Source organism: Lepidochelys kempii, chromosome 6 (genome assembly GCF_965140285.1).
Source record: "Lepidochelys kempii isolate rLepKem1 chromosome 6, rLepKem1.hap1, whole genome shotgun sequence".
Classification (NCBI taxonomy): domain Eukaryota; kingdom Metazoa; phylum Chordata; order Testudines; family Cheloniidae; genus Lepidochelys; species Lepidochelys kempii.
Genome location: NC_136385.1, coordinates 62269185 through 62294598, shown reverse-complemented (window position 1 = coordinate 62294598; position 25414 = coordinate 62269185). Strand labels below are relative to the sequence as shown.

General features: G+C 44.5%; 2 protein-coding genes across 7 annotated transcripts; one reads left to right on the top strand and one right to left on the bottom strand.

Annotated features, from left to right (window-relative positions):
• Nucleotides 1-1113: 1113 nt before the first annotated feature.
• Nucleotides 1114-13922, bottom strand: NDUFS3 (NADH:ubiquinone oxidoreductase core subunit S3). Of its 3 annotated transcripts, none has more exons than XM_073348339.1 (7): nucleotides 13814-13922; nucleotides 11825-11893; nucleotides 10595-10692; nucleotides 10119-10268; nucleotides 5038-5163; nucleotides 2304-2423; nucleotides 1114-1373 (listed from the first exon to the last, which is right to left on the bottom strand). In XM_073348339.1, the coding sequence occupies exons 1-7, from the start codon at nucleotides 13854-13856 to the stop codon at nucleotides 1206-1208; spliced, it is 774 nt and encodes a 257-aa protein (XP_073204440.1). In that variant the 5' UTR covers nucleotides 13857-13922; the 3' UTR covers nucleotides 1114-1205. The 3 variants fall into 3 exon arrangements, with proteins under 3 accessions (XP_073204440.1, XP_073204438.1, XP_073204441.1); XM_073348337.1 differs by lacking the exon at nucleotides 13814-13922 and adding an exon at nucleotides 13481-13796; XM_073348340.2 differs by lacking the exons at nucleotides 5038-5163; nucleotides 13814-13922 and adding an exon at nucleotides 13481-13799.
• A 105-nt stretch (nucleotides 13923-14027) lies between these two features.
• Nucleotides 14028-25341, top strand: KBTBD4 (kelch repeat and BTB domain containing 4). 4 transcript variants are annotated; one of them, XM_073348330.1, is made up of 4 exons: nucleotides 14028-14115; nucleotides 17974-18594; nucleotides 22913-23019; nucleotides 23615-25341. In XM_073348330.1, the coding sequence occupies exons 1-4, from the start codon at nucleotides 14097-14099 to the stop codon at nucleotides 24473-24475; spliced, it is 1608 nt and encodes a 535-aa protein (XP_073204431.1). In that variant the 5' UTR covers nucleotides 14028-14096; the 3' UTR covers nucleotides 24476-25341. The 4 variants fall into 4 exon arrangements, with proteins under 4 accessions (XP_073204431.1, XP_073204434.1, XP_073204435.1 ...); XM_073348333.1 differs by lacking the exon at nucleotides 14028-14115 and adding an exon at nucleotides 14164-14247; XM_073348334.2 differs by lacking the exon at nucleotides 14028-14115 and adding an exon at nucleotides 14567-14753.
• The last annotated feature ends 73 nt before the right edge of the window (nucleotides 25342-25414 follow it).

The window sequence follows — 25414 nt, the reverse complement described above, 5'->3', positions numbered from 1 at the left end:
TAAAGAAAGCCAAAACAAAACCAATGCTCACGAGCATACAGTAGGGAAGAAAGCATATCTTCCATTGTTCCAATGGATAATTATCAAGACCATTAAAAATTTTCACCTTGTTTCCAGTCTAAATTTGTCTAGCTTCAACTTCCAACTGTTAAATTGAAGGGCTCATTATCATATTTTGATCCTCACATAGGTACCTATAGACTGTAATTAAGTTACCCTTTAACCTCTTTCTTAAGCTAAACAGATTGAGCTCGAGTCTGTCACCATAAGGCATGTTTTCTAATCCTTTAATCATTGTCATGGCTCTTCTTTGATCTCTCTCCAATTTATCAATATCATTCTTGAACTGTGGACAACAGAACTGGACAGAGTATTCCAGCAGCAGTTCACCCAGTGCCAAATAAAGAGCTAATATAGCCTTCCTACTCAATATTCCCCTCCTTACACATTCAAGAATTGCATTATTTTTCCAGTCATTGCTTCCCAGGATAGAGTCCCCCAACCTATAAGAAAGGAACAAAGAACGTAAGCCAAGGTGTAGAACTTCACATTAATATTATGAGTTTTAAAACACAGTAGTTTGCTTGTGCCCAATTTACCACATGATCCAGATCACTCTGTAGCAGTGATCTATTCTCTTCATTATTTACCACTTCCCCCAATCTGTGGGTCATCTGCAAACTGTCAGTGATGATTTTATATTTTCTTCCAGGACATTGATAAAAATGTTAAACAGCATAGGCCCAAGAACTGAGCTTGGCAGGACCCCACTAGAAACTCACTCGCTTGATAAATCCCTATTTGTAATTGCTTGTTGAGACCTGTCAATTAGCTGGTTTTCAATCCATTTAACATATCAACAGGTTATGTTCTTGCCACATCAGTTAATTAAATAGAAAGAGGACATTTGAGTTCTGCATTATCTGCTCCCCTTTTCCTTTCTATGCTCTAGTCCCCGCCCTAGTTCTTCCTCATAGCAGTCCCACACAGTTTATGATTTTTTTTTCCTGTAAGTGATTTTACATTTTACAGTTAATGAAAGACAAACAATCCCAGGTGCTGTTCAGCCAATTAGAAACCTGTATTTTCCATTCACGAGTTCACAGACAAGGGTCTCATGTCAGGTTTTATTCATATAAATATGAAGGTAGAACAGGAAGGTCAGTGCCACACAGGAAGTTCCCAGCATCCTCTTGGTCCTGCTGCTATTTTGCATCTCCTTTCTTGTCTCCTGCTTCTAGTTTCAGGGTCTCTGGAGCTGTGCGATAGGCAGGAAACGTCTCCCAGGGACTGTTCAGATCGAATTTGCGGAACTCCTGAGCCAGCTCCACAGGCTCTGCCACCACCCGTTTCACCTCATCATCATACCGCACCTGCAACGGGGCAAAAACCAGCTGGTCACCATGGCTTGTTCCCAGCCACTGAGCAGCTTCTTCTGTTAGCCAAATAAAACTGCTCACTCCAGTTTTTAGTTCAAAGCTCATGAGAGCTCAGGACACATGGCATAAGGAGAATCAGGCAAGGTGCAGGTGTGTACCATCCAGCTCTGTCACACACATCAAGCCTGATCCCTTGCTATTCCAGTCCTGATTTCCCAACCTCAGTTCTGCAGATGTCCTTTCCTACAGCACCTTCTGCTATTCCAGTTCTGTTCCACCTCTCAAAACAAAGTTAATGCACCTAATCCTGACCTGCAGTCCCTTTTCTAGTCCCCAGATTCAATTGTGCAAAAATACTAAGCTTTGTGATGCAGTCACTTGGAACGAGGTGGAGACCAAACAAACTCATTTCATTTGTGTTTTAATCTAGATAAAAATCTAGGTTAGAGGAATGGAATGTGTGAAGAAAACTGAGGCAGCTAAACGTGATGGCTTTGTTGCTTTGCCATTAGATTTGAAACACCTTGACTCCCTGGAAACAGAGGTTCCAGAAAGATCAGCTCAATCATTAAACCCTCTGAGGGAGTTAAACTTAGTCTTCAGCCATTCCGTGGGAATGAGTTCGATGTTTTGGATGGAGCATTAAAAGTAGACAGTCCTGTCTTCTTTGCCATGAAAGCAAAATTTCTTGCTACTCTTGTGTAAGAGGAAAGGTTTACCCTGTGTCTCTGGCCCCAAATTCCCCTATTAAGCAGGGTGTGGTGTGTTGGCTAAATTCTAGGGGGGATATACACAGTGCCTGAAAGGGACTGAGAAAATTGAAATGATTATTAAGGAAACACTTCAGAGTTCCATAACAGCCATGGCCCAACTCTGAAGCATAGATGGCTTTCTGAATGCAGAGTGAACCAGAATTCTTCATACCTCTACATATCCGGAGAGTGGAAAGTCCTTCCGAAATGGGTGGCCCTCAAACCCATAGTCTGTTAGAATTCGCCTCAGGTCAGGGTGGTTGGCAAAGAAGACTCCATACATGTCCCAAACCTAAAAGAAAGGAAACCAAACAAGCCACACATCACCCCATCCTAGAAAAGCCCCTCAGTGTACCTCAGAAGCTTAAAACTTCCACACCTCATCTAAGAGGGACCAACCCAACAAAGAAAACCTCTTCCCAAAGAGGCCTGCGCAGCCTCCTTTTTCTTTCTCACCCTAAAAAGAAGCCACCCCCGGCGTATACTGTACTAACAATGTGTAGGCTGGATGCCTGGACAGTGCAGTGGCTGGGCAGTTGATCGGGGGCACTGCTCATAGATTCTAATGTCAGAAAGCACCACTGAGATCATCTAGTCTGACCTCCTGTATAAAATTATGGGTTTTAAGGAGGCTTGGCAGAATTCAATTATTTATTTGCAATTTAGACAGATAATACTGATGTTTATTTTAAGCATTTCCCCCCTCAATTTAAGTTTCCACAGTTGTGCAAATTATGGGTTTTAAGAAGCATTTTTCCAATTTTGAATCTATTTAAATGTTCACAGCTGTGGGAAGTTATAGGGGGGACAATTATTTAATGACAGTAGACATTGAGATTCAAAAAGTTAAAGCTTTACCACTGTTAAAACACAAACTGTCAACATCACGTGTCAAAAGAAAGTCAATATCCTAAAATCAACCTGTAGCTTACAAGCAGTATTTTTCTTACTTTGTCTGTCAAATTCTATCATCATCATCGGAAATATTTTTTTCCACCAGTTTGGCAAAAATCGACATTTCCAACATTTACTGATAAAAATCTAATCCTTCCAAGTTTATGTACAACACAGGCCTTAGAACTTTCCCAAAATAATTCCATTTGAATTTGAGCTTATATTTAAAAAAAGTAAATCCAACCTTGATTTAAAAATTGTCAGACAAATTCAGACAGGAAATAAGATGCAAAATTTTAACACCAAAGGTCATTAACCATTGGAATAACCACCATCCTCACTACTCAACCTGTGGCCCAATTAGCACAGAGCTGCGGCCCATGTGACATCCTCAGGGCAATACAGGTAGTATTGGATGCGGCTCACGTAACATATTATGGGTCACATGTGTGATCCACAATGGTAAATAGGTTGAGAACTACTGTCCTAGAGGATAACAACCTTATAAGGAATAGCCAGCATAGATTTGTCAAGAACATGCCAAACCAACCTAATTTCCCTCTTTGACAGGGTTACTCACATAATGGATGGTGGGAAGTAGCAGATGTGATATATCTTGATTTTAAGAAGGCTTTTGACACAGTCCCACATGACATTCTCATAAGCAAACTAGGGAAATATGGCCTAGATTAAATTACTATGAGGTGGGTGCACAACCTGGCTGAAAGATTGTACTCAAAGAATATTGTCAATGGTTTGCTTTCCAACTGGGAGGATATATCTACTGGTGTCCCATACTATTCAATATTTTCATTAATGACTTGATAATGGAGTGGAGAGTATGCTTGTAACATTTGTAGATGACACCAAGCTAGAAAGATTGCGAGTACTTTGGAGGACAGAATTCGAATTCAAAATGACCTTGACAAAATTGAGAATTGGTCTGAATTCAACAAGATGAGATTAAATAAAGAAATGCATAGGACTTCACTTGGGAAGGAAAAATATCAAACGCACAACTATCAAGTGGGGACTAACTGGCTAGACAGTAGTGCTGCTGAAAAGTATCTGAGGTTATAGTGAATCACAAATTGAATGAGTCAACAGTGTGATGCAGTTGCAAAAAAAAAAAAAAGCTAATATAATTCAGGGGTGTATTAACAGGTGTCTCGTGCATAAGACATGGGAGGTAATTTTTCTGCTGTACTCAGCACTGGTGAGGGCTCAGCTGAAGTTGTGTGTCCAATTCTGGGCTTCACACTTGAGGAAAGATGTGGACAAATTACAGAGAGTCCAGAAGAGAGCAGCAAAAATGATAAAAGGTTTAGAAAACCTGACTTATGGGGAAAGGTTAAAAAACTGGGCATGTTTAGTCATCAGAAAAGGAGACAGAGGGGGACCTGATAATCTTCAAATAAGTTCCGGGCAAGAAGAGGATGGTGATCAATTGTTCTCCATGTCCACTGAAGGGAGTACAAGGAGTAATTGGCTTAATCTGCAACAAGGGACATTTTAGGTTAGATATTTGGAAAACTTTCTAACTATAAGGGAAGTTAAGCACTGGAACAGGCTACCAAGGAAGGTTGTGGAATTCCCATCTATGCAGGTATTTAAGAACACTTTGGACAAACACCTGTCACGGATGGTCTAGGTTTACTTGATCCTGCCTCAGCACGGGGCTGGACTTGAGCTCTCAAGATCCCTTCCAATCCTACGTGTCTGATTCTAAATTGTTCCAATGGTTAATGATCCTCACTGTTAAAAAAATCTACATCTTATTTCCAGTCTGAATTTGTCCAACTTCAACTTCCAATCATTGGATCTTGTTATACCTTTGCTCAAAGCCCTCAGAAGAACGTCAAGTGCCTCTTCTCCCATTCCCAAGGGCAACACCACTCCCTCCTACACAGTTCCCAGAGGAATAGGGTTTCACTCAAACATGGTCTCCTCCAACCCCCACATGGATCCTGTTCCCAAACACAAAGCCCTTGGGAAAGCACACTGGAGCTCACCTCTCTTTCATACCAGTTTGCTGCCTGGTGCACTGACACTACTGAATCGACAGGTGTCAGCTCATCTGTGTACGTCTTCACCCGGATCCGAGAATTGAAGCGCAGAGACAGGAGATTATAAACAATCTAAAGGGAATTGAGAAAAAGCAACCAATTTGTGTCCTAGCTCACATATAAACTGTCTCCCGGAATGACTTGAGATTTTTATAGTGAAATACCGGCTGAAGGGGCACGGGCAAGGAAGAAGAGAGGTTTTCAGATGAGTTTTCCAGTGAGACCATGATAGCACTTCATACCTATGGAACAAGGGTAGCCACTCCATAGTTAAAGTTCAAGCTAACTTTCCTATTATTAGCCTAATTTATGAAAAAAGGAAAGAAAAAACCCCACCATCTCTAATTTCCCCAGAAACAAACCAATTCTCCTGAAACTTAACTGGCCACATTTAGTGTTACTGTCTATACCGTGGATTAATATTTTACATTGTCCAAAGCATGTGAAAAGTAATAAGAGTTTAACTTGACCAGTTTATAAAATGAGCAGAAATCGGAGACAAACTACTATTACAACTTGGATGCATTTACACTAAAAACTGATCAGGGAGGTGCAAAGCTTTTGGCAAGGTCACCAATTGTTTTAGACTAAGATATTGCTAGAATGACAGGAAATGCCAGCGTAGAACCCTAGATATGTTTTGATTGGTTAATTCTGATGGGATGAGGATGTCATCCCTTTCTAGGCATTGCATTATTAAGGCATCACTTGGCTACTAGCTTAACCTTACAGGAAGGAATCATAGAATCATAGAATATCAGGGTTGGAAGGGACCCCAGAAGGTCATCTAGTCCAACCCCCTGCTCAAAGCAGGACCAATTCCCAGTTAAATCATCCCAGCCAGGGCTTTGTCAAGCCTGACCTTAAAAACCTCTAAGGAAGGAGATTCTACCACCTCCCTAGGTAACGCATTCCAGTGTTTCACCACCCTCTTAGTGAAAAAGTTTTTCCTAATATCCAATCTAAACCTCCCCCACTGCAACTTGAGACCATTACTCCTCGTTCTGTCATCTGCTACCATTGAGAACAGTCTAGAGCCATCCTCTTTGGAACCCCCTTTCAGGTAGTTGAAAGCAGCTATCAAATCCCCCCTCATTCTTCTCTTCTGCAGGCTAAACAATCCCAGCTCCCTCAGCCTCTCCTCATAACTCATGTGTTCCAGTCCCCTAATCATTTTTGTTGCCCTTTGCTGGACTCTCTCCAATTTATCCACATCCTTCTTGAAGTGTGGGGCCCAAAACTGGACACAGTACTCCAGATGAGGCCTCACCAATGTCGAATAGAGGGGAACGATCACGTCCCTCGATCTGCTCGCTATGCCCCTACTTATACATCCCAAAATGCCATTGACCTTCTTGGCAACAAGGGCACACTGCTGACTCATATCCAGCTTCTCGTCCACTGTCACCCCTAGGTCCTTTTCTGCAGAACTGCTGCCTAGCCATTCGGTCCCTAGTCTGTAGCTGTGCATTGGGTTCTTCCGTCCTAAGTGCAGGACCCTGCACTTATCCTTATTGAACCTCATCAGATTCCTTTTGGCCCAATCTTCCAATTGGTCTAGGTCCTTCTGTATCCTATCCCTCCCCTCCAGCGTATCTACCACTCCTCCCAGTTTAGTATCATCCGCAAATTTGCTGAGAGTGCAAAAGATGATTTTGCATTAGAAAGATGCATTAGGAAGATGCATTACTGTGTGCCAACCAGTCTTGCCAGTATGGTCACATACTAGGAACCAGGAATCTACCATCCCACTGATTAGCCTTCATTGGCCACCATCCTGAAAGATGTCCTGACCAGAATGGGCAAGGAGAAGCAACCAGGTGACATCTCCATGTCCATAAGGTTAGCTAAATCCTGAACAATACCTGAAGCGTGAAACTTAGGTACTGCTATTCCCTCCCTTGTATGTAAGTTTCCTTCCCTGTTCATCCCTCTCCCTCGTATTCTCTTCTATATAGGTCCATATACCACACATCACTGAAGTATCTGAGTGCTTTCCAGTAGTGCATTAAGCAATGTAACTACAGAGCTGTTATGTGTGAGTTACTCTCTCATCCTCTCCCCACAGCGAGAAGCACGTGCAGTGGTGTGTCTTGTTTTGGTAGCTTTGCTTGTTTGAATGTACCTATTCTTATGTATTTACATTAGAAAAGGCAAGGTAAAAAATGCGCTTGGCACTTGTAGTGGAAAGTCGTGAGGTTTATGAGGGCTGTTAGTTCTTGGGGGAGTTCATGCCAGTCTTGGACCGCCCCGCAGAGAAAGTTCAGTCTCCTGCACAGGTGAGCCTTATTCTTACTGTTGAGAGTTCCACTGTGCCATAAGAGCATAGTTGTCAACCACAGTCTTTACCCTGGAGCTTTAGGTGGTCTTTTAGCTCTTCTGGGCGCAGGTCATGGAGCACTTTGAAGATAAGGACTGAGACATTGCACCTGGTTCAAAATTCTAAGGGAAGCCAGTGTAGAGGGCAGAAGACTGGTTTGATATGCTCAGAGTAGGCTGTGTTGCTGAGGAGACGTGCTGCAATGTTCTGTACTATCCAGAATTTCCTAAGGCTGAAGCCTTCATGCCTGGGTGTACTGCAGTAGTCCAGTGAAGAGGTGTCAAAGGTACAAATAACCAAGGCCAGGTCTTCATCCACCAGGATGGGATGCAGTCTCCAGGCCAACTGAAGATGGTAGAAAGCAATATTCACAGGTGATGCCATTTGAAACCTCAGTGTCAACGATGAATCCAAGGTTACTTCTAGACTACGGACTGAATTGACCAATTGTGGGTGTTTGCCTTCAACCATATGAGGCTGCATTGTGGCTGCAAACTCTTCAAAATCATTTTCTTTGCCCACTAGCATCACCTCTGTCTTGCTTAGGTTCAACTTCAGCCAGCTTTTCTTTTACCACTCCCCCTACCTCTCTCTTTTTGCCTAACAGACCAGCTTAACCAAGACACGTCCATCCTTACACCACTGCTGAGAGTCTGTGGCCAAAAAGGCAAACAAAACCAATGCCTTAACACTGGTAAAAGTCTTCCAGGTCTCAGAGGAGGTACAAGTGAAAGAGAGAAGCTGTGCCTTCTTGTCTTTTGTGTGTGTGTGAGCATCTGTGTTTTGAAACAACTGAAAAGCTACTGTGTGGGATTTCAAGAGCACCTAAGCGAGTTAGGTGCCAATTCCCATTGAAAGTCAGTGGGAATTAGATGCCTAAATCCACTAGGTGATTTTGAATATCCCACCTACCATTTATAACTAATTATTTCCTACAGTTTATAAAAAGCTATTAATACAAGGAAGTCACTTCAAATAAAAATTATTATTAAAAAGAAAGTTGATAAATTAAGTTTCAAATGCTTTAACTTTCTTATGTGGTTAAGAAGAGATTTAAAAATATATTTCATGTTGGTTATATGCAATAGGAGTTTAGTGTTTATATAGAAAGGGTTTTCACTGGTGTAATTAGATCAACTTTAAATAGATTTAGCTACCCTGTTGCAAATTTTTTGAACATAAACCAAGCCTAAAGAAAGGGTAATACTGTTTTTAGGAGTTTGATACCAATAAAACAGTTTCAGCCCAAATTCTTAGTTTTTTGTTTTAGAATACACCTTTCATCTGATATGGAAACCCCATGAGGTAAAAGAGAGAGATGTTGTACCAGACTGTGTAAACTGCAAAAGAGAAACTGCCAGATTCTATGGCGGGACAGAGGCTAGTACTAGAAAAGTGTGTGTGAGAGAGTGAGATCAGGCATAAGAAGTTAGGTGAAGCAAGGCCATGGAGGATTTTAAAACAAAGAAGGCACCTTCAGCACAGATGTAGATGCAGCTAGGTAGGAGCAGAGCCGAGACATGAAACTGTAAACATTTTGGGGTTGGGACTCTCTCTTTGTTATGTATGTGTATGCTGCTTAGCACAATGGTGCCTCAAATCCTGTTTGGGGCTTCTGGGTGCTACTTCACAACCAGTGCTAAATAACTAGAGAAGTCTGCCTACCTACAGAGGCCACCCAGGAGAATGGAGCTGTTCAGAGTTGAAGGCTGCAATGAGGGCAAGGAAGATGAAGCAGAAGGAGCGGACATCGTCAGAAAGAAGGTGGTTGGTGAATACATGGAGAAGAAAGTTTTGTGAGTCATGGTCAAAGTAAATCAGTGGCTTCAGATCCAAAGAGTAGTATTAATCCTGGGGAAATTCTGCACCAAAAAATTAGAAGTTCTGCAAAATTCTGCATATTTTGTCAAAACAACACAATATAATCACACCAGTTTCAATTATTTTGGATCATTTATTTCAAAATACCTGTCGGCGAGTATGTCTGTAACAATACAGACAAAAAAAGTTTCCCCTAGGAGTAGAGAGTTAAAGAAACCTCTGCAAGAGTCCAGTTGTTGTTTCTCTGTAATGCTTTTGTCAGGTGCCTCGGTCTAGGGTCTCACATACCAGCTGGGCACATCTGGGGGGAAAACTTTGCCCTTTCAGTCTTAGACATCCACACCCCCAAACCCCTCCAGAACCCAGCTGGGGGCACCCCCCAGCCCAGACACCAGCTGATGGGCACACCACAGCCAGACATCCAAACCCCCTACCCCCCAGAGCCCAGGAATCCAGAGAGAAACAGCCTGTTGCTGGGTCCAGCGTGCTGGAAACTGCAGCAGCCCAGAACCCTCCAGCTCTCTCCCCTCGAACAGAGTCCTGTATTTGGGAGCTGGAGCTCTGCTGGGTCCAGTGGCCCCTAATGGTGGCCAGCAGCTCTGCAGCACTAATTCTACGGGGAAAAATGAATTCCTGCATTGGGCAGTGGCCTCAGGGTCACTATTTAACTGGGTGTGTTAATAATATGTCAGTGATACAACTGATTCTATGCTCAGTGGGTTAAGCAAAACCTGAAGTTCTCAGAGCAGATAAGCATAACTGTCACAGAATGCAAATGACCATTCAATGCATGGCCAGAGCTGTAAATAACTGCTTATCTTAGTATTCAACACCATCATCTTCTATAATTCTTTGCAGATCTGTACCTTCAAGGAATAGTTCCTACCTCAAAACGATATTGTCGAGTTGGGACATCAATAGCAGTCAAATCAGCCAGGGATTTAAATTGGGCATTGGTGTGATCTCGAAGAAAAGTCAGAATTGGAACAACCCCATCAGGATGGATAAATATCTCCAATTCATTGAAACAGGTCACCTGTGGAAAGGACAGAAAGCAAATTTGTATAGAAGCTGAAGGGACTGAGCAGTGCATTGAATAAAGCAGGATACTCAGATCAGGAGGGTTTGGGGCCACATGATCAGGTATATCACATCAGATACTCATCAGAACTCAACAGCAGAAATGTTTTTTAGCCAGCTCTATCGCTCTCTTCCACCCAGAGCCCTGTACATCTGCAGATATCCACAGACCATGTTTGTGGACTGGATGCGGATATGAATTTTGTATCCACGCAGGGCTCTACCAGCCAGCTCCTCACTACACATACCCCAAGCTAGAATGATTTGATTGGTAATACCTACCTGGACTTGCTGGATATACTTGGGCAGAATTTCAGCCACATACTCTCCAAAAGCACATAGCTGGTTCTGGGCCACTTCATCCTTTGGTCGAACAGTAGCTGGAAAGAACAACAGACTTCTCAGGGCTATTGAATGGTAAGCCATAGAAAGAGGAGCAGTAACTCCCAGCCCCACACTAGCTCAGCATGACTCTAGTCAGCTTGGCCATAGGTCTGTCCCCCAGCAGGGAGCAGCTAGGTAGGAGGAGACAAGCCATGACTGTAAAGATCAACTTAATGAGAGGGAGGCACCTCACAACGTGGTGAACTAAATGGCTATCTACCAACACCAGGAGGAACATGGATAGAGTCTAATGTTCAAGATGCATAGCATATTTAGGAAACAGACTTTGGTAAGTGGGCAAATCTACTCCAGTGCCCAGCCATCAGGTGTCAGACAACAGAGCATCCTGTCACCATGAATATGAAACTGCTTGCATCACACTGGGCGGAATCAAAAGTGGTGTAGAAAGTACGGGGATGTTATAATTCAGTAAAAGGAATAAAGTGAGAGAAGTTTAGACTGAACATCAGCAAACATTTCCTGATTTCCTAAATCCTAAAGGGATTTAACAGACTGATTCCTGATAAGAGGAAAGCAGTTTCTCCAGCACATAATGTCTTAGTTTTACAAGGACAGTGCCCATTTTCCATATAACGTTCTAGCAGCTCAGCAATTTCTTTCACAACACCTGAAGTGTCCTTGTTTTTTCATTCTGTCTGGTTTATTTTTTTTGTTGTTCAAGATTTACTGAAACACAGAATTAGATCTGTGGTGATCACCAGAAACAGTCTAATGGAAAGAATATTCACTCCAAATGCTGTACATTACACTGAAGAGAGAAATTTCATGAGTGTAGACACCAAAACTGTTCTTTTGCTCAAAATGCTTGTTAACATTTATTCAGTATTTTATGATAAATCAATTCAGAAGACAAAGCTACCGAAGTTAAAAATCCTCTTCCTCTCTGAGAAATATGCAAGTGTTATGGTGGAGTCAGAAGCTGGCAGTTGCAGCACCAGCACACTTAGGGAAAAAAAAGCACATACATTTTCTTTTATATATCTAAATGTCACTGCAAAAACGTTCTGGGTTGATTTTGAAAATATGGTCACCTTACTGAGTTATTCTAAATGAGACCCACTTTACAGACTCCAGGAGTTGGTGAAATACTAATAAACTCAGACTTACGATGGGTCTCTGTTGTGGAGCTCCCTTCAAAACGAGCTTGTTGCAACAGCACTGCCGGGCGTGCAGCAGCTACAAAGAGAGAGCACAGATGAAACTGTATCACATACTCCATTTCTCCTCTAAGGAGGAATGCCTTCTTTCCTCCTCTCCAGAGACCAGGAGACTTCCTCATGTTGTCCCATCCTGACGAGGTGAGCTTCATTTTAACATATGGGAATTAAGTCTGACCTTCCCTTGCCCCCCCTCCCCCCCAAAAACAATAATCATATAGTGTAGTGAAAATACCCCCAAAAGAAATCCTGAATGTGCAGTCCAGCAGACAAGTGCTACTCACACACACAAATTCTACCAAGGAGGCCTATTCCCTCCACTAAGTACTATGCAGAAACAAAGGCTATGGTGATACCTTTTCCATACGAAGCAATAAACCCTCCTCTCCTAAACCAGAAATCTGATTAATCACACTTTAGGAGTGGAGGATGTATCACTCAATTTCCTACAGCAATATCTAAACCATATGCCCAACTATTGTACTTAGAAGTGAACAGTGCTCGATATACTAGAGCAAACAGTAACACAGTGATATCCTGCCTAACAGAAAGAACAGATCAAATATAACACGGATCTTGGAGATCCCTTCTTTCTCTCTTGATGTTTATATCACATTCACCACCACGTTATTCAAGCCTTCTCCCAAAAGCGCTAATTCAGCAGATATCTTACTGCACGTGAACAGGCAGAGTCTTACTAATCCTGTATCGGAGGGGTAGCCATGTTTGTCTGGATCTGTAAAAGCGGCAAAGAGTCCTGTGGCACCTTCTAGACTAACAGACATATTGGAAAAAAGAAAAGGAGGACTTGTGGCACCTTAGAGGCTAACAAATTTACTTGAGCATAAGCTTTCATAAGCTACAGCTCACTTCATCGGATGCATTCAGTGGAAAATACAGTGGGAAGATTTATATACACATACAGAACATGAAATAATGGGTGTTACCATATACACTGTAACAAGAGAGTGATCGCTTAGGATGAGCTATTACCAGCGGGGAGGGAGGAGAGGGGGGAACCTTTTGTAGCAATAATCAAGGTGGGCCATTTCCAGCAGTTGACAAGAACATGTGAGGGGGGGAATAGTTTTACTTTGTGTAATGACCCATCCACTCCCAGTCTTTATTCAAGCCTAAGTTAATTGAATCCAGTTTGCAAATTAATTCCAATTCAGCAGTCTCTCACTGGAGTCTGTTTTTGAAGTTTTTGTGTTGAAGAATTGCCACTTTTAGGTCTGTAATCAAGTGACCAAAGCAATTGAAGTGTTCTCCGAGTGGTTTTTGAATGTTAGAATTCTTGATGTCTGATTTGTGTCCATTTATTCTTTTACGTAGAGACTGTCCGGTTTGACCAATGTACATGGCAGAGGAGCATTGCTGGCACACGATGGCATATATCACATTGGTAGATGTGCAGGTGAAAGAGCCTCCGATAGCGTGACTGACGTGATTAGGCCCTATGATGGTGTCTCAAGATTTCGTGGGTGAATACATGCATGCATCCAACGAAGTGGGTATTCACCCACGAAAGCTTATGCTCCAATATGTCTGTTAGTCTATAAGGTGCCACAGGACTCTTTGCCGCTTTTACTAAGCCTGGACTCACCAACAGAAGCGAGGCCCAGAGACACCAGGGAGACGCGGGGGGCCAGTGAGACACAGAAGACATTTGCCATTCAGCTGCACAGAAGTAAAATCTTTCCCCGAAGGCGGCACGAGGCGACCCAGCGAGGCAGAGGAGAAGTGGGCAGGAAGACAGCCTCTGCCACCGAACCACTCTCGGCACGGCTGGAAGGGGACACGGTGACTCCTGCCCCAGCCAAAGGGGGCTGCACACAGGCCGGCCCTACCGAGGGGCTCCTCGCTTAGGCAACCCGACTCACGTGGGGCCGGGGTCACGGGGGCCCCGACTCTCTCCCCACCAGCCCCATTGCCTCACCTCTAAGGCCAGCCCGGGCCAGACCCAGCGCTGCTGCTAACATCCTGCCCCGGGCAGCGAGCCGGGGACACGGACAGACAAGGGCACAGACCGGAAACGGAAGGCGCCTCCACGCTTAAATTCCCCAGACCGGAAGTAGAATGTGCCACAGCCGTCAGTTTAGCAGGGAGTTTCCGGTAAAGTGACGGGAAGTGCCGGACGCGTCGCTAGGCGGAAAAGGAAGGTGCAGCTGCGGTGAGGGTCCCCGGAAGGCTGGTGGGAGGTTCCGGCCCGGGGCGGTGGCATGAAGGGAGGAGCCGCAGGTGGGCGCCCTCGCGGGGCGGGCGCGTTTCCCAGTCTAAGTCCGCGCGGGGTTTTTCCCATCGTGCCCCCGCCCTTCCCCATCGCGGGAGGACTGTAGCCGCGAACCTCGCCCGGGCTGCTGGGCACCCTCGGTGGGGAGCGGCGGGCGCTGGCTCCGGTCCGGGATGGGCCGAGCCTGTGGGGAGGAGCCTTCCTGCCCCAAGGGAGGAGCTGGGGAGGGTGGGGGCCGCGGTTTGGCCCAGCGGGCGCGGGGCTTTGGCTGGCGGGAGGTGCGGGGGGGACTCTGAAGGAGCAGGTTTCTGGGCGGGATCTGAGCGGAGGGGCGGCCTGAGGCCAGTTTGGGGCTGGTATTTCAGGCCTGTGGGCAGTTTGGGGCTGGTATTTCAGGCCTGTGGGGCAGTTTGCCGCGCACGCAGGGGAAGCCTGGGGTAGGAGGCGGTGGGCAGGGGAGGGCAGCAGAGGACAGCGGGGTGCAAGCTCGTTTGGTGTTGTCCAAGGGCTTACTTGAAGGTAAACCTCAGTCAGTGGTGAGGGGCTGCGTGAAAGGAGGCAGGAGAGATCCCGGGAGGGGACTGCTTTTTCAGGCGCCTTCCGCACTCCCAGAATTGGACCATTAATGGATTGGGGAGTCTTGGAAGTACGGCATACAAAAGACTCAAACATTTTGAAAGATGTGATCTTTATTCCCTGATGTGATCAATTATCCATTGTCACAAGAAGTAAAGCTCTGTTGCGTTTGAATTCATATGCTCTTCATCAAACAACCTTTGAACCACTCCACTTTTCCATCACTTTTTCCTTTGTTTCTATTTTCATCATTTCTTTCCCCCTTCTTGGGGGTAGCTCCATCCCACTCTTCCTTGGATTGATTGCATAATTAGCTACTTATATGAAATTCAATAAAATCATTAATCTCTCTGCCACAACTTGGATACACTGGAGGGAGCAATGATGTGGGTAGTAGGGAGGCCAAAGAGGAGGAGGTTGCAGTAATCAAATTGGGAAATAATCAGGGCTTGTAAAAGTGTGTTAGCTGTTGGGACAGAAGACAAAGTGGTGGGAGAGGGAGGAACCTAAGATGACTCCCTGATCACGTAAGTAATATAGGCAACGGTGTTGTCAATTGTGATAGAGAATAGGAGACATGGGGAATATATAGGAGGAAAGATAGGCTTAAATTTTTGAGGTATCCATGAAGAAATGTGGGAGAGACAGACTCTGCAACTGATCCCAGACCTGCCCAGCCAAACTGCCCTACACCGGAAAAGACAGAAGTAGATCTGAGTATCCTCACCATAGAGATGGAAATTGAAATTGTTATTGGAGGTCTCTGAGTGATGCTAAGAAATAATGCTCGTGAGCACGTGGTATGGAAGAAAGCATGAAAGTGGATCCTCCCATTATTTGTTTTACCACCAGCCTTTATTTGCTCCCTTAGAGGTGAGGGAACTGAAGACTGTATGACTCTCCAATCTCTGAAAAATCCTGCACAAGACATGTGGTCAAGTTAATGTTATGAGGAAAATGTCACTTTTAGTATTATCAAAATTTGTGCACTTGTTTTTGCAGCCTTTATTCTGCTTTCACTGTAGTTTTTAATAGTAGTACTAAGCTGTCGTTTCTCTGTTGGATTCTTTATTTTAGACAAGAGAAAAAGGAAAATGTCTGTTGGAATCTATTTTATTTTCTATATAGGTAAATCACCTTCATCACTGCAGTAATTGAACACCTTCCAATAGTGCATTAAATGACATGATTAGCGTCTGTCACATGTAGTTCATTTTTTTTCTTATTCTCTCCCCAAGAAGGAAGCTGTGTGTGCCTTGCAGTGTTTTGTTTTGGTACAGCTTTTTAATAAGAACTTGCTGCTTTGTATTCATATTGGAGAAGGCAAGGTTGAAAAAATTGACTTTACACTTGGAGTAGGTGATGAGGTTTGTGACGGTCCTTAGCTCCTGTAGGAGTTTGTTCCACAGTCTGAGAAAGGTCCTTTTCCAGCACAGATGAGCATTACTCTTTCAGTAAAAGTTCATGGTGCCTGAAGAGTGACTTTACCGATTACAGTTCTTATCCTGGCACTTCAGTTGATCTTTTAGGTATCCTAAGTTCAGGTTGTTGAGTGCCTTAAAGATAAGGAACAAAGCCTCGAATTTGACTTGAAATTGTCTATGGTAGGACACTGTAGAGAGCAGGGGACAGGTTTGATGTAGCTGTGGTGGCCTGTGTTGCTGAGGAGAGGTGTACTGAGTTCTGTACTAGTTAGAGATACCAAAAGCTTGATGGTTTCATGCCCAGGTATGTTATGCTGCTGTAGTCCACCTGAGAAGTAACAAAGATGCTTATAACTGAGGCAAGGTTGTTATTGTTCAGAATAGAGGATCTTCTTGACAACCAGAGATGATAGAAAGTGTTGCTCATGGTCGCTGCTGTGTATGTGTTTTAGTTTCAGCAAAGAATCCCCAGGAATTCTTCCAAATTACAGGCTGACTTGAAGAATTGTGGGCCTGTATCTTCAACTGAAGGAGTACAGCAATTGCAAGCTTCTTGGATGAACTCATCCTATTGAAATCACTGAATAATGAGGCATCAGAGATAGCTGCTATGGTTAAGATTGAATGTTATCATTATGGACCACTACACTTGGGGCTAGAAATTTAGTCTCTCGCTGAGGGGTGAAAATGAGTATTGAGTGAGCATAGTCCCAATTGTAAGACGCTTGTCTATGTTCTGCTATTGCTGGGAGGCATCTACAGCTGATGCCAAAACCCTGCAGTTGCACAATAGCATCATCAGTGAAGTAAAGAGGTAGCTACCACCCCTTTCTGGAGCAGCTCTTCTTTGTGGCAGAGACCTATCTCTCCTCCTGCCCCTGAGGAAATCCCTGCCAAAGAGACACAATTGCTTCTTTTGACCTTACCCTGCTGCTAATGGAGGTTACGGCTAATAACATCTGGCAGGTACCATCTGGCTTGAAATGTGAAGCCTTTCTATAGTACTTGATTATCTGATCCAAGTTGCCTGGGAGGAGTAGTCTCTACAGGTTGTATCTCATATTGAAGATGCAGGGCACTTCATACAGATTTCATGCAACCGTAAGGCACTTGGCAAATTTCTCATCTGGGTAGTTTGAGGGCTTCTGGTCAATTCTGGCAGGATTCTTCTGCCACTTCTTTTTCAGTAAAATAAACTCCCAATACATGTTACCTCTACACATACATCACCTCATTTTCATATGGTAATTAGCACCTAGTCATGCTATTAACTGCTGCTTCTGCTCTTTGCCAGCACACCATGCCTCAACCTTGTTTGCATCTGACCTACCCACACTAATATTACCATCTTTTCCTTGCTTTATTGGTTTCAGAAATCCCTGTTATGAAACTGGAGGTGGGGAGTATGCAATGTGAGAAGAATGAATCTGACTTTTTATTAGTGTTATAAATTCTGATATTTCTTTCGTGTGCCCCCTCTGTTGTAAAGGGGAGATTCATGATTTGGGTGGCTAGATATTTCCCCTACATACCTTAGATCACCTTTGCTGTATTTCACTAGTGTGCTGAGATGGGAATGAAAGGGTCATTGTGTTTGCTAATTCCAGGGATTGGAATATTGGGATTCCACCGTTGCATGAGGCTACCACTGGAGCGAGAGCTGTGGCAGTTTTAATCACAGCACCTCATGTGCTGCACTTATAAGGAAGCACTGCAGATCAGGTGGAAGTTTCTAGTAGCTATGTTACTTAGGCTGCAGTTTGCTTGGCTACCCACCAACTTCTCTTGGCTATTGGAGTTGCATGTACCCTGAGCTGCATGATCTTGTTAGTTGAGGCGGGGAGGCTCACTGCCATTGTTTTACAGATTGCTGGAGGTCAGATCTGTGCGGCAACATGGACTCGTCGGAGGAGACTGGGGGCTCCTCCACAGAAGAGAACTACTTTGTGAACTACACCTTCACTGACCGTTCTCACTCAGGCCGCGTAGCTCAGGGTATTATGAAGCTCTGCCTGGAGGATGAGCTCTTTGCTGATGTTACCATTTCAGTGGAAGGCAAAGAATTCCAGCTGCACCGGCTAGTCCTCTCAGCTCAGAGCTGCTTCTTTCGTTCCATGTTCACTTCCAACCTGAAGGAGGCCCACAACCGGGTGATTGAGCTGCAAGATGTTAGTGAGAGTGTTTTCCAGCTCCTGGTGGACTATATTTACCATGGGACTGTAAAGCTGAGGGCAGAAGAGTTGCAGGAAACATATGAGGTGGCAGATATGTACCAGCTGACTTCCCTTTTTGAGGAGTGCTCCCGTTTCTTGGCCCGCACGGTGCAGGTGAGGAACTGTCTTCAGGTTATGTGGCTGGCAGATCAACACAGTGACATGGAGCTCTACACAGCTGCAAAGCACTGTGCCAAGTCACACTTGTCACAGCTTCAGGACACAGAGGAGTTCCTGCACCTACCTCTCCGCCTGCTGACAGACATCCTTACAGGTAGGCACCAGGGGGCTTATGAGACCAGCCAGGATGTGGGTGTGGAGAGAAAATTGGGGTGACTGAGAGGGTTGTGGGGATTATCTGAACAACCAGCAGAGTGGCTTTGAAGAAGGACAGGAGGATGGGATTCAGGGGATCCAACTATCTTATTCAGAGGCTGATCAAAGCAAGTCTTCCTACAGCAAACTATCCAGCATAACTTAATCAAAGAAGCCTTGGTAACTGCATCTGGCAGTGAAGCATTCAACCTTTGAGCAATAGCCATGTTAACATAAAAGATGCTATTAATATGGCCATATTGTCTATCTCACAGCAGTTCCTGGGGAAAGGGTAACAACCTCCAACCTCACAGGTTTCAGGGGATGCTTGGCATTAAACCTTATGGGGGTCCCTGCTCACTGATATCTCAGGTGTAGTTTATTAACCTTCAAGGATCTGTTGAGCTGCCATCCTATGTAGTATTTTAAATAATATTATGCGTTTCCTCAAATAATTGTCAATTTCAGTAGAAAGCATTTCAGAGCTGGACTTCTTTGTCTGTAAAGCGCCAAACGCATGTTGTGTCATATTAAGTTGGTTTCCTATAGAAGACACTTTGCTCCACTCATACTGTAGGGCTTTCAGTAGGCAATCAAGCCATATAGCTGGTGTAGGGGAGCCTATAATTGTACGTGCTTTTCTTCAGATTTTTGGAATGTCTCCAGCCCCTTCATTCTCTTTTAATGCTTTCTGCCTACTGTTTTTTTCCTTCTGGTATTATGGAGATGCTGGTTGTGACTCCATAATTAAGGTTGGTACCATTTTTCACTTAAAGCAGGGATTCAATGTCTTGTTTGTGTGAAAAATACATTACATCATCCCCAACTTTACAGGACGTTCTGCTACTACAGAATGAATTTTCAAAGTATTTACAAGTAAATCTGTTAATTTGCTTGTTTTAAAATTAATTAAAGATGTGCTTCTTTGTTACATTTCTTAATCTGCCTTTTCTTTGTCCTGAATGATCTTAACAATAGAAGAAGAATAATGCAGACTCTTCAAACTTTCCATATACTTAAAATTAATTGAAATTTTATGCATAGGCCATATTTGAAGAAAGTAGGGTATAACTTTAGTGTAGTTATAAATAATTGTATCTGATTGTATCGATTATATACACTAGACAGGTAACTCAAGTGGAGTTATTGGTTGCAGTGACTCAGTGGTATGAAGAAGAGTGGACACATGTCAAGAGTTCTCAGTGGTAGATTGCTTGGCCCATCTGCCACTGCTCTTTAAAAATTCTATGGCTTGATGCTGGCTTGGGCATCAGTGCTTGAAAGGCTTCCCCATGATACTGCTCTGATGGCTCTACGATGTATTGAGACAGCACTGCCAGAGTAATTCAGGTAGGACTGTGGGGGAGTCCTTAAAATTCAGTGATACTGGGAATAGGGGATTGAGCTCTCCCTGGTGCTCTTTGCTTAGCAGTATTTTAATTAATGCAGCCCTCCAATAAGTCAACTGCAAATTAAGGGCCAGATTCACCAGAATCTTTGGGTGCTTTGTGCTGCTCCAGTGAGGCAAAGCAGCTGTGAACCCACCCTCACCGGCAGGTTGCACTGCTTTGGAGGTACTAGTGAATCTATCCATAAAAGTTAAAATTAAAAAAAATAAAGATTGATACTGAATATCTACAAATCATTAGAAATATCGCATGGTAGCATTTTCTGGTTTAGTGTATGTATGAAACTTTTTAATTTAAAAAAAACTTAAGAAATCCACAGACAAACTATGTTCAGATGGAGTTAAGGTTGAAAGTGTATATCAGTAACTCAAGGGTACAGAAAACCTACAGGTTGTTTGTAATTACCCTGAAAACATGCATTATAAACCTAGGAAATTCAGAGTTAAGGTTACACGTAAAAGAAATCCAAACATGTTAAGGTAAGAAAAAAACAGTTAAGGCACTTAAAGGGCAGAGTTAAGGCTGTTTAGTGACACCATGCAATAACCATAGGATTAGGATAATGGTATTTTAATGTGTGTTGTCCAAGATTAGGTTGGTTTGATTGTTTTGTTTAAAGGCACCTGTGGTGGGTTTTTTCCCCTTGTGCAATTGTGTTACCCAGGTAGGCCTGTAAAATGGGCCCCAAACAGAAATACACCCATAGTGCAGTTTGGCAGAAGTGCTGTGTTAGCTTAAACACTCCCTGTACTACAACCCAGTTAGTGGAAGCCCAAGGAAAATAAGCAAGCGTTAGTGATGAGCATTAAAACAAATGTAATGCAGATGATGATTTATTTATAAAACTTGTCCATTGCTGGGCCATTGGACACATTTCCAGAATAAAACTGTACATTTAACTTGTGTGTTGGTTGCTACAGCCAGTGATTTAGACAATCCCAGTAATAATGGATCAATCCTAAACAGAAAAAACTCCCCCATTATGAGCAAATAGGTGGGTCTTGTCTAACGCACTGAATGCAAACTAACTTGGGGCTCTGTCAGGCCCAGAGGAAGCAGATTTCAGAGTCAAGGAACCTTCAGAAGGAATGTCATGTCTCACACAATCAAAGCTGAATCTAGAGAGGATTCCACATAGGGACAGCGATCATCTCTCAGGCAGTCACATCTGAAATTATATGCAAGCACCTAGCACACTGTTGGCAATTTACTAAAGATACAAGGGTTTATGGCTTAACCAAGGATTAACACTGTACGTGGAAGCAAATAGAAAACCAGTGCAGCCTATTAAGTACAGGTGTATTGTGGTTCAGCACAAGTAGGCAAGCTTCAAGAAGAGCATGTTGCAGCAGTCCTGCCTGTATGTAACAAAAGTGGAGGTCCAGATCTGAGAAGAAAGATCATAGTTGTCTAGCTAAATACGGGCTGAGGAAAAGTGTTGCTGGTGCTGGCCATGTCTGTTGGGCTTCCAGGAGCAGCAAGAGATCTAAAAGTCCCGTAGGTGCAAACCTCTCTGCCTAAGTGAGGAGATGTTTGTTATTCTCTGAGCATCATGGTGCAATGTCTCCCTCCTTCCCCACACTGACTCTGTGATGCAGGCATAGGGTGTGATGAGTTGGGAATATATCTGTACAGTTTATGAATTCTGTGTGAGACTATGCACCCTCTGTGTTTGTGCAAGCTGCAGACTCCATTTTGAATGTGCAGGCTTTTTCTTTCTCTGTGGTCTGTTTGCTTCCATGTTGAATTGAGATTCCAAAGACTGGTGGCAAAAGAACAATAAAGACTAGTTGACTCTGAGTTCCCAGTCATTGGAAATCTGTTCACTCTAGACCAGAGTGGTCCCTGCCCAGAAGAACTGATTGAGCAATGGACAAGTAACCTGGCAGGGGTTTGTGCTCATATGGAGAAGCTGACATGGGTTTTAAAAAGTCCAGAAGTTTTTCTGCTTCAAGGGACATTTTTCTCCAGTCCACAGAGGAGAGACCACCCACCACGTAACAACTAGTGTGAGGCAGGGGGTTCCCTGACAGCCTGGACATCAATGATCCCTAAGGACTCGCAAGGGAAGGGTGAGCTAGAAAGTGAGGGACTGAGGTGTTGAAGACGTTTGTTGTCTTGTGTGATCTCTACTGTCTTGTTCTTTATTTGATTAAGTATAAAAGAGCATAAAAGGTGTTAGACTCTGTGCAAAGTGTGTGAGTGTGTTCACTGCTTCGCAACTGCTGCGTGCCCCTGAGAGTTAAACTGTAAACCAGAAGCTTCATGCCTTTGGGGTGGTGTTATGGGAAAGGGACATGTTTAAGTAACTGGAGTATCTTGGGGGTGAGCACTGGTCCTGGGGGCCTATGGCAGATGGCCTGAGGAGCTCCATCTCCAGGAAGGGGTAGGAGACTGAGAATCAGTGCCCAGGAAATGGGGCCAGAGGTACCCAGGGAAGAATCAGTGCTGCACACTGCTGAGGCTCCAGAAGCTTAATGCATCCCAGGGGATCCAGAGCACAGAAGCTTGGATTCCTCTCTCGGCAGTCCTAGTGAGTGCCCTTGATGGGTGCTTGCTAAGATCTGTGACATTAGCTCACTGACTTTCTGACTTACGGTACAGGACCCCTCAAATAGAACATTTGCTGTGTCACCCAGGAAGCAATGTCTCCTGATGTTGAAACAGGTAGACTTCATACAGGTGCCTAGTTGCTCCTGCTGGCCATACTAGCCAGGTTTTATAAACCTCAGTCTCACTCTTGCTCAGGATGGGGTTTTTTGGTGTCCTCGTGCGGGGAAAGAGGTTATGCGGAAGAGGGTTGTTCAGCTCATGCCTTGAGAATAGCATGTCAATTTATTGTAAATTCTTTTCTCTCTGAAACTACAGATGGTGTTCCATGTTCACAGAATCCAACAGTTGCCATAGAAACCTGGATCAACTTCAACAAAGAGGAGCGGGCAGGCTTCTCGGCGGTGCTGCGATCCAGTCTGAAGGTATAGATGGCCCTGTGGTTAATGCAGTTATCATACTGCTCTGGTTCCCTACTCAGTGAGGAAGGGCTCCTGCCCTCCTTTGTGACCTCTCAGTGTTTGAAAAAGCTGTGGCTTCAATACCAGGAATGCACACACACAGGTAGAAAACCCCAGGTATTGTCAATGGCCTCAGCCTTGAGGCTGGTCTTGCCAATAGGGTTAACTAATCAGTGGTATTGGCCTGGTGTTCTCCAGGTACACAGATAAGAGGCCAGTTTAGAAAGCCTAGAACTTTGCATTCCCATGACTCTAATTCTTCTCCCTGAGCATTTCCTAGCCCTTAACTGAACTGAAGCCTGACCGTGTAGATTCAGGTGCAGGGCACTGCTCATTGTACCAAGTCAGGGATAAAAGGTGCCTAGACAAGGCTTGAAGCACAGGGTGTGGATGATGTAGGAGCCTGAGACCTTATAGTCAAGTGAGGCTGAGATGACTTAACACAGAGCTAGTGGGCCCCAAAACTCCCTAAAGGAAATGGAACTTTGGCTGCTCCTGGCACATGTGTTGTGACACAACTCATACCTGGATTCTGACAAAAATCCCTTCTCTCTCTCAGGAGATTGGGGAGAACGTTCACATCTACCTTATCGGGAAGGAGTCATCGCGTACGCACTCACTTGCTGTCTCTCTGCATTGCGCTGATGATGACTCAATCAGTGTGAGTGGCCAGAATAGCCTGTGCCATCAGATCACTGCAGCTTGCAAGCATGGCAGTGACCTGTATGTCGTAGGGGGCTCCATTCCACGGCGCATGTGGAAATGTAACAATGCCACTGTAGACTGGGAATGGTGTGCTCCTCTGCCCCGTGACCGGCTCCAACACACCCTTGTCTCTGTGCCCAGCAAGGATGCTATATACTCACTAGGGGGCAAGACGTTGCAGGACACTCTCTCCAATGCTGTCATATACTACAGGGTGCGAGACAATGTGTGGACAGAGACCAGCCAGCTGGAAGTAGCTGTCTCTGGAGCTGCAGGTGCCAACCTCAATGGTATCATATACCTGCTGGGTGGGGAGGAGAATGATCTGGACTTCTTCACTAAGCCCTCCCGGCTCATTCAGTGCTACGACACCAATACAGAAAAGTGCCACGTGAAGCCTTATGTATTGCCTTTTGCAGGGCACATGCATGCTGCTGTGCATAAAGACCTAGTGTTCATTGTGGCTGAGGGGGACTCGCTGCTGTGCTATAATCCCCTCCTGGATAGCTTCACCCGACTCTGCCTGCCAGATGCCTGGAGCTCAGTACCATCCCTCTGGAAAATTGCCAGTTGTAATGGCAGCATCTATGTCTTTCGGGATCGTTACAAGAAGGGAGATGCCAACACCTTCAAACTTAACCCAGCCACCTCTGTGGTGACTGTCACCAGTGGCATCAAGGTGCTGCTCACTAACCTGCAGTTTGTGCTGGCTTGAGGTGACAAGCCCACGGACAAGACAATATTGACATTCTGTAAAGCAGCTTAGAGGCACCCAGTTTCCTTACCACTTGCCCCAGCAAGACCAGCTCACACCACCATAGAGTGCCCCCTCCTCTTTAGCCCTGCTTGCAGGCAGTATGAGTCTCTTGGATGTAAGGCTGTTTTCCCTTTCACTATACTCTCCAAGTTGACTTACAGCATCTTAAATCCCAGATGGACTAAATAGTGTTACTGTGATCCTCTGATGTGAAGCTGTGTTTCAAGCTCAAATTGCAGCAGATAGACTTCTTAGGCCGAGAACTATCGAGCACCAGCAAGCCCTAGCATGAGCAGATAAACCCTTTTGTCACAACCTTTTAGTGTAAGAGCCCAGGAGGCTGCATGTGCTGCTGCCATCACTAGTCACAGGGAATGGCCACCCTGTACACTCCCTAAAAAAGCTCTATGCAGTTTGAAATGGGGCTCTAATATGACTGTTCCTTGCTAAGGCTACAGGATTGACTTCAGGCCAGAAGCACTGACTAAAGTGGACTCTACTGTAGACTGATTTCAGAGGTGGGTCCAAGGCCCTGACTTGGTTGTGCTCTGCCCTAACCTAGGGCAGCTGGACTTGAAGCAGAGGCCAGGGATGGGCTTGCTCCTACTTTGCCACCCAGCACAAAGAGGAAAACTATCCTTACAATACTATTGTGCCAATGCTGGTTTCTAGCCCCAGTACTGGGGCTCCCATCCTGCTGACATTATACCACAGAGCTGTACGATGGTTAAAGATGAAACTGAAGTTTATTTTCTCACACCCTTCCTTACTGGCACTGTAGCCCTTGAGGTGAGAGCCTGAATAAAAGTGTCTGGTGGGACAAAGATATGGTTTCTTTTTTGCTGATGGTGTTAACGTGAGAAGAGTTCAAGACACCTCTCTTGGGAGGGGTGGAAG

Coding starts and splice junctions, on each gene's coding strand:
- NDUFS3 (XM_073348337.1), bottom strand. CDS start 13,550: ATGGCAAATGTCTTCTGTGTCTCACTGGCCCCCCGCGTCTCCCTGGTG. Junction 11,894..13,480: donor TCTGGGCCTCGCTTCTGTTG/GTGAGTCCAGGC, acceptor CTCTCTTTGTAG/CTGCTGCACGCCCGGCAGTG. Junction 5,164..10,118: donor CTCGACAATATCGTTTTGAG/GTAGGAACTATT, acceptor AATTCCCTTTAG/ATTGTTTATAATCTCCTGTC.
- KBTBD4 (XM_073348330.1), top strand. Junction 18,595..22,912: donor GCTGACAGACATCCTTACAG/GTAGGCACCAGG, acceptor CTGAAACTACAG/ATGGTGTTCCATGTTCACAG. Junction 23,020..23,614: donor TGCTGCGATCCAGTCTGAAG/GTATAGATGGCC, acceptor TCTCTCTCTCAG/GAGATTGGGGAGAACGTTCA.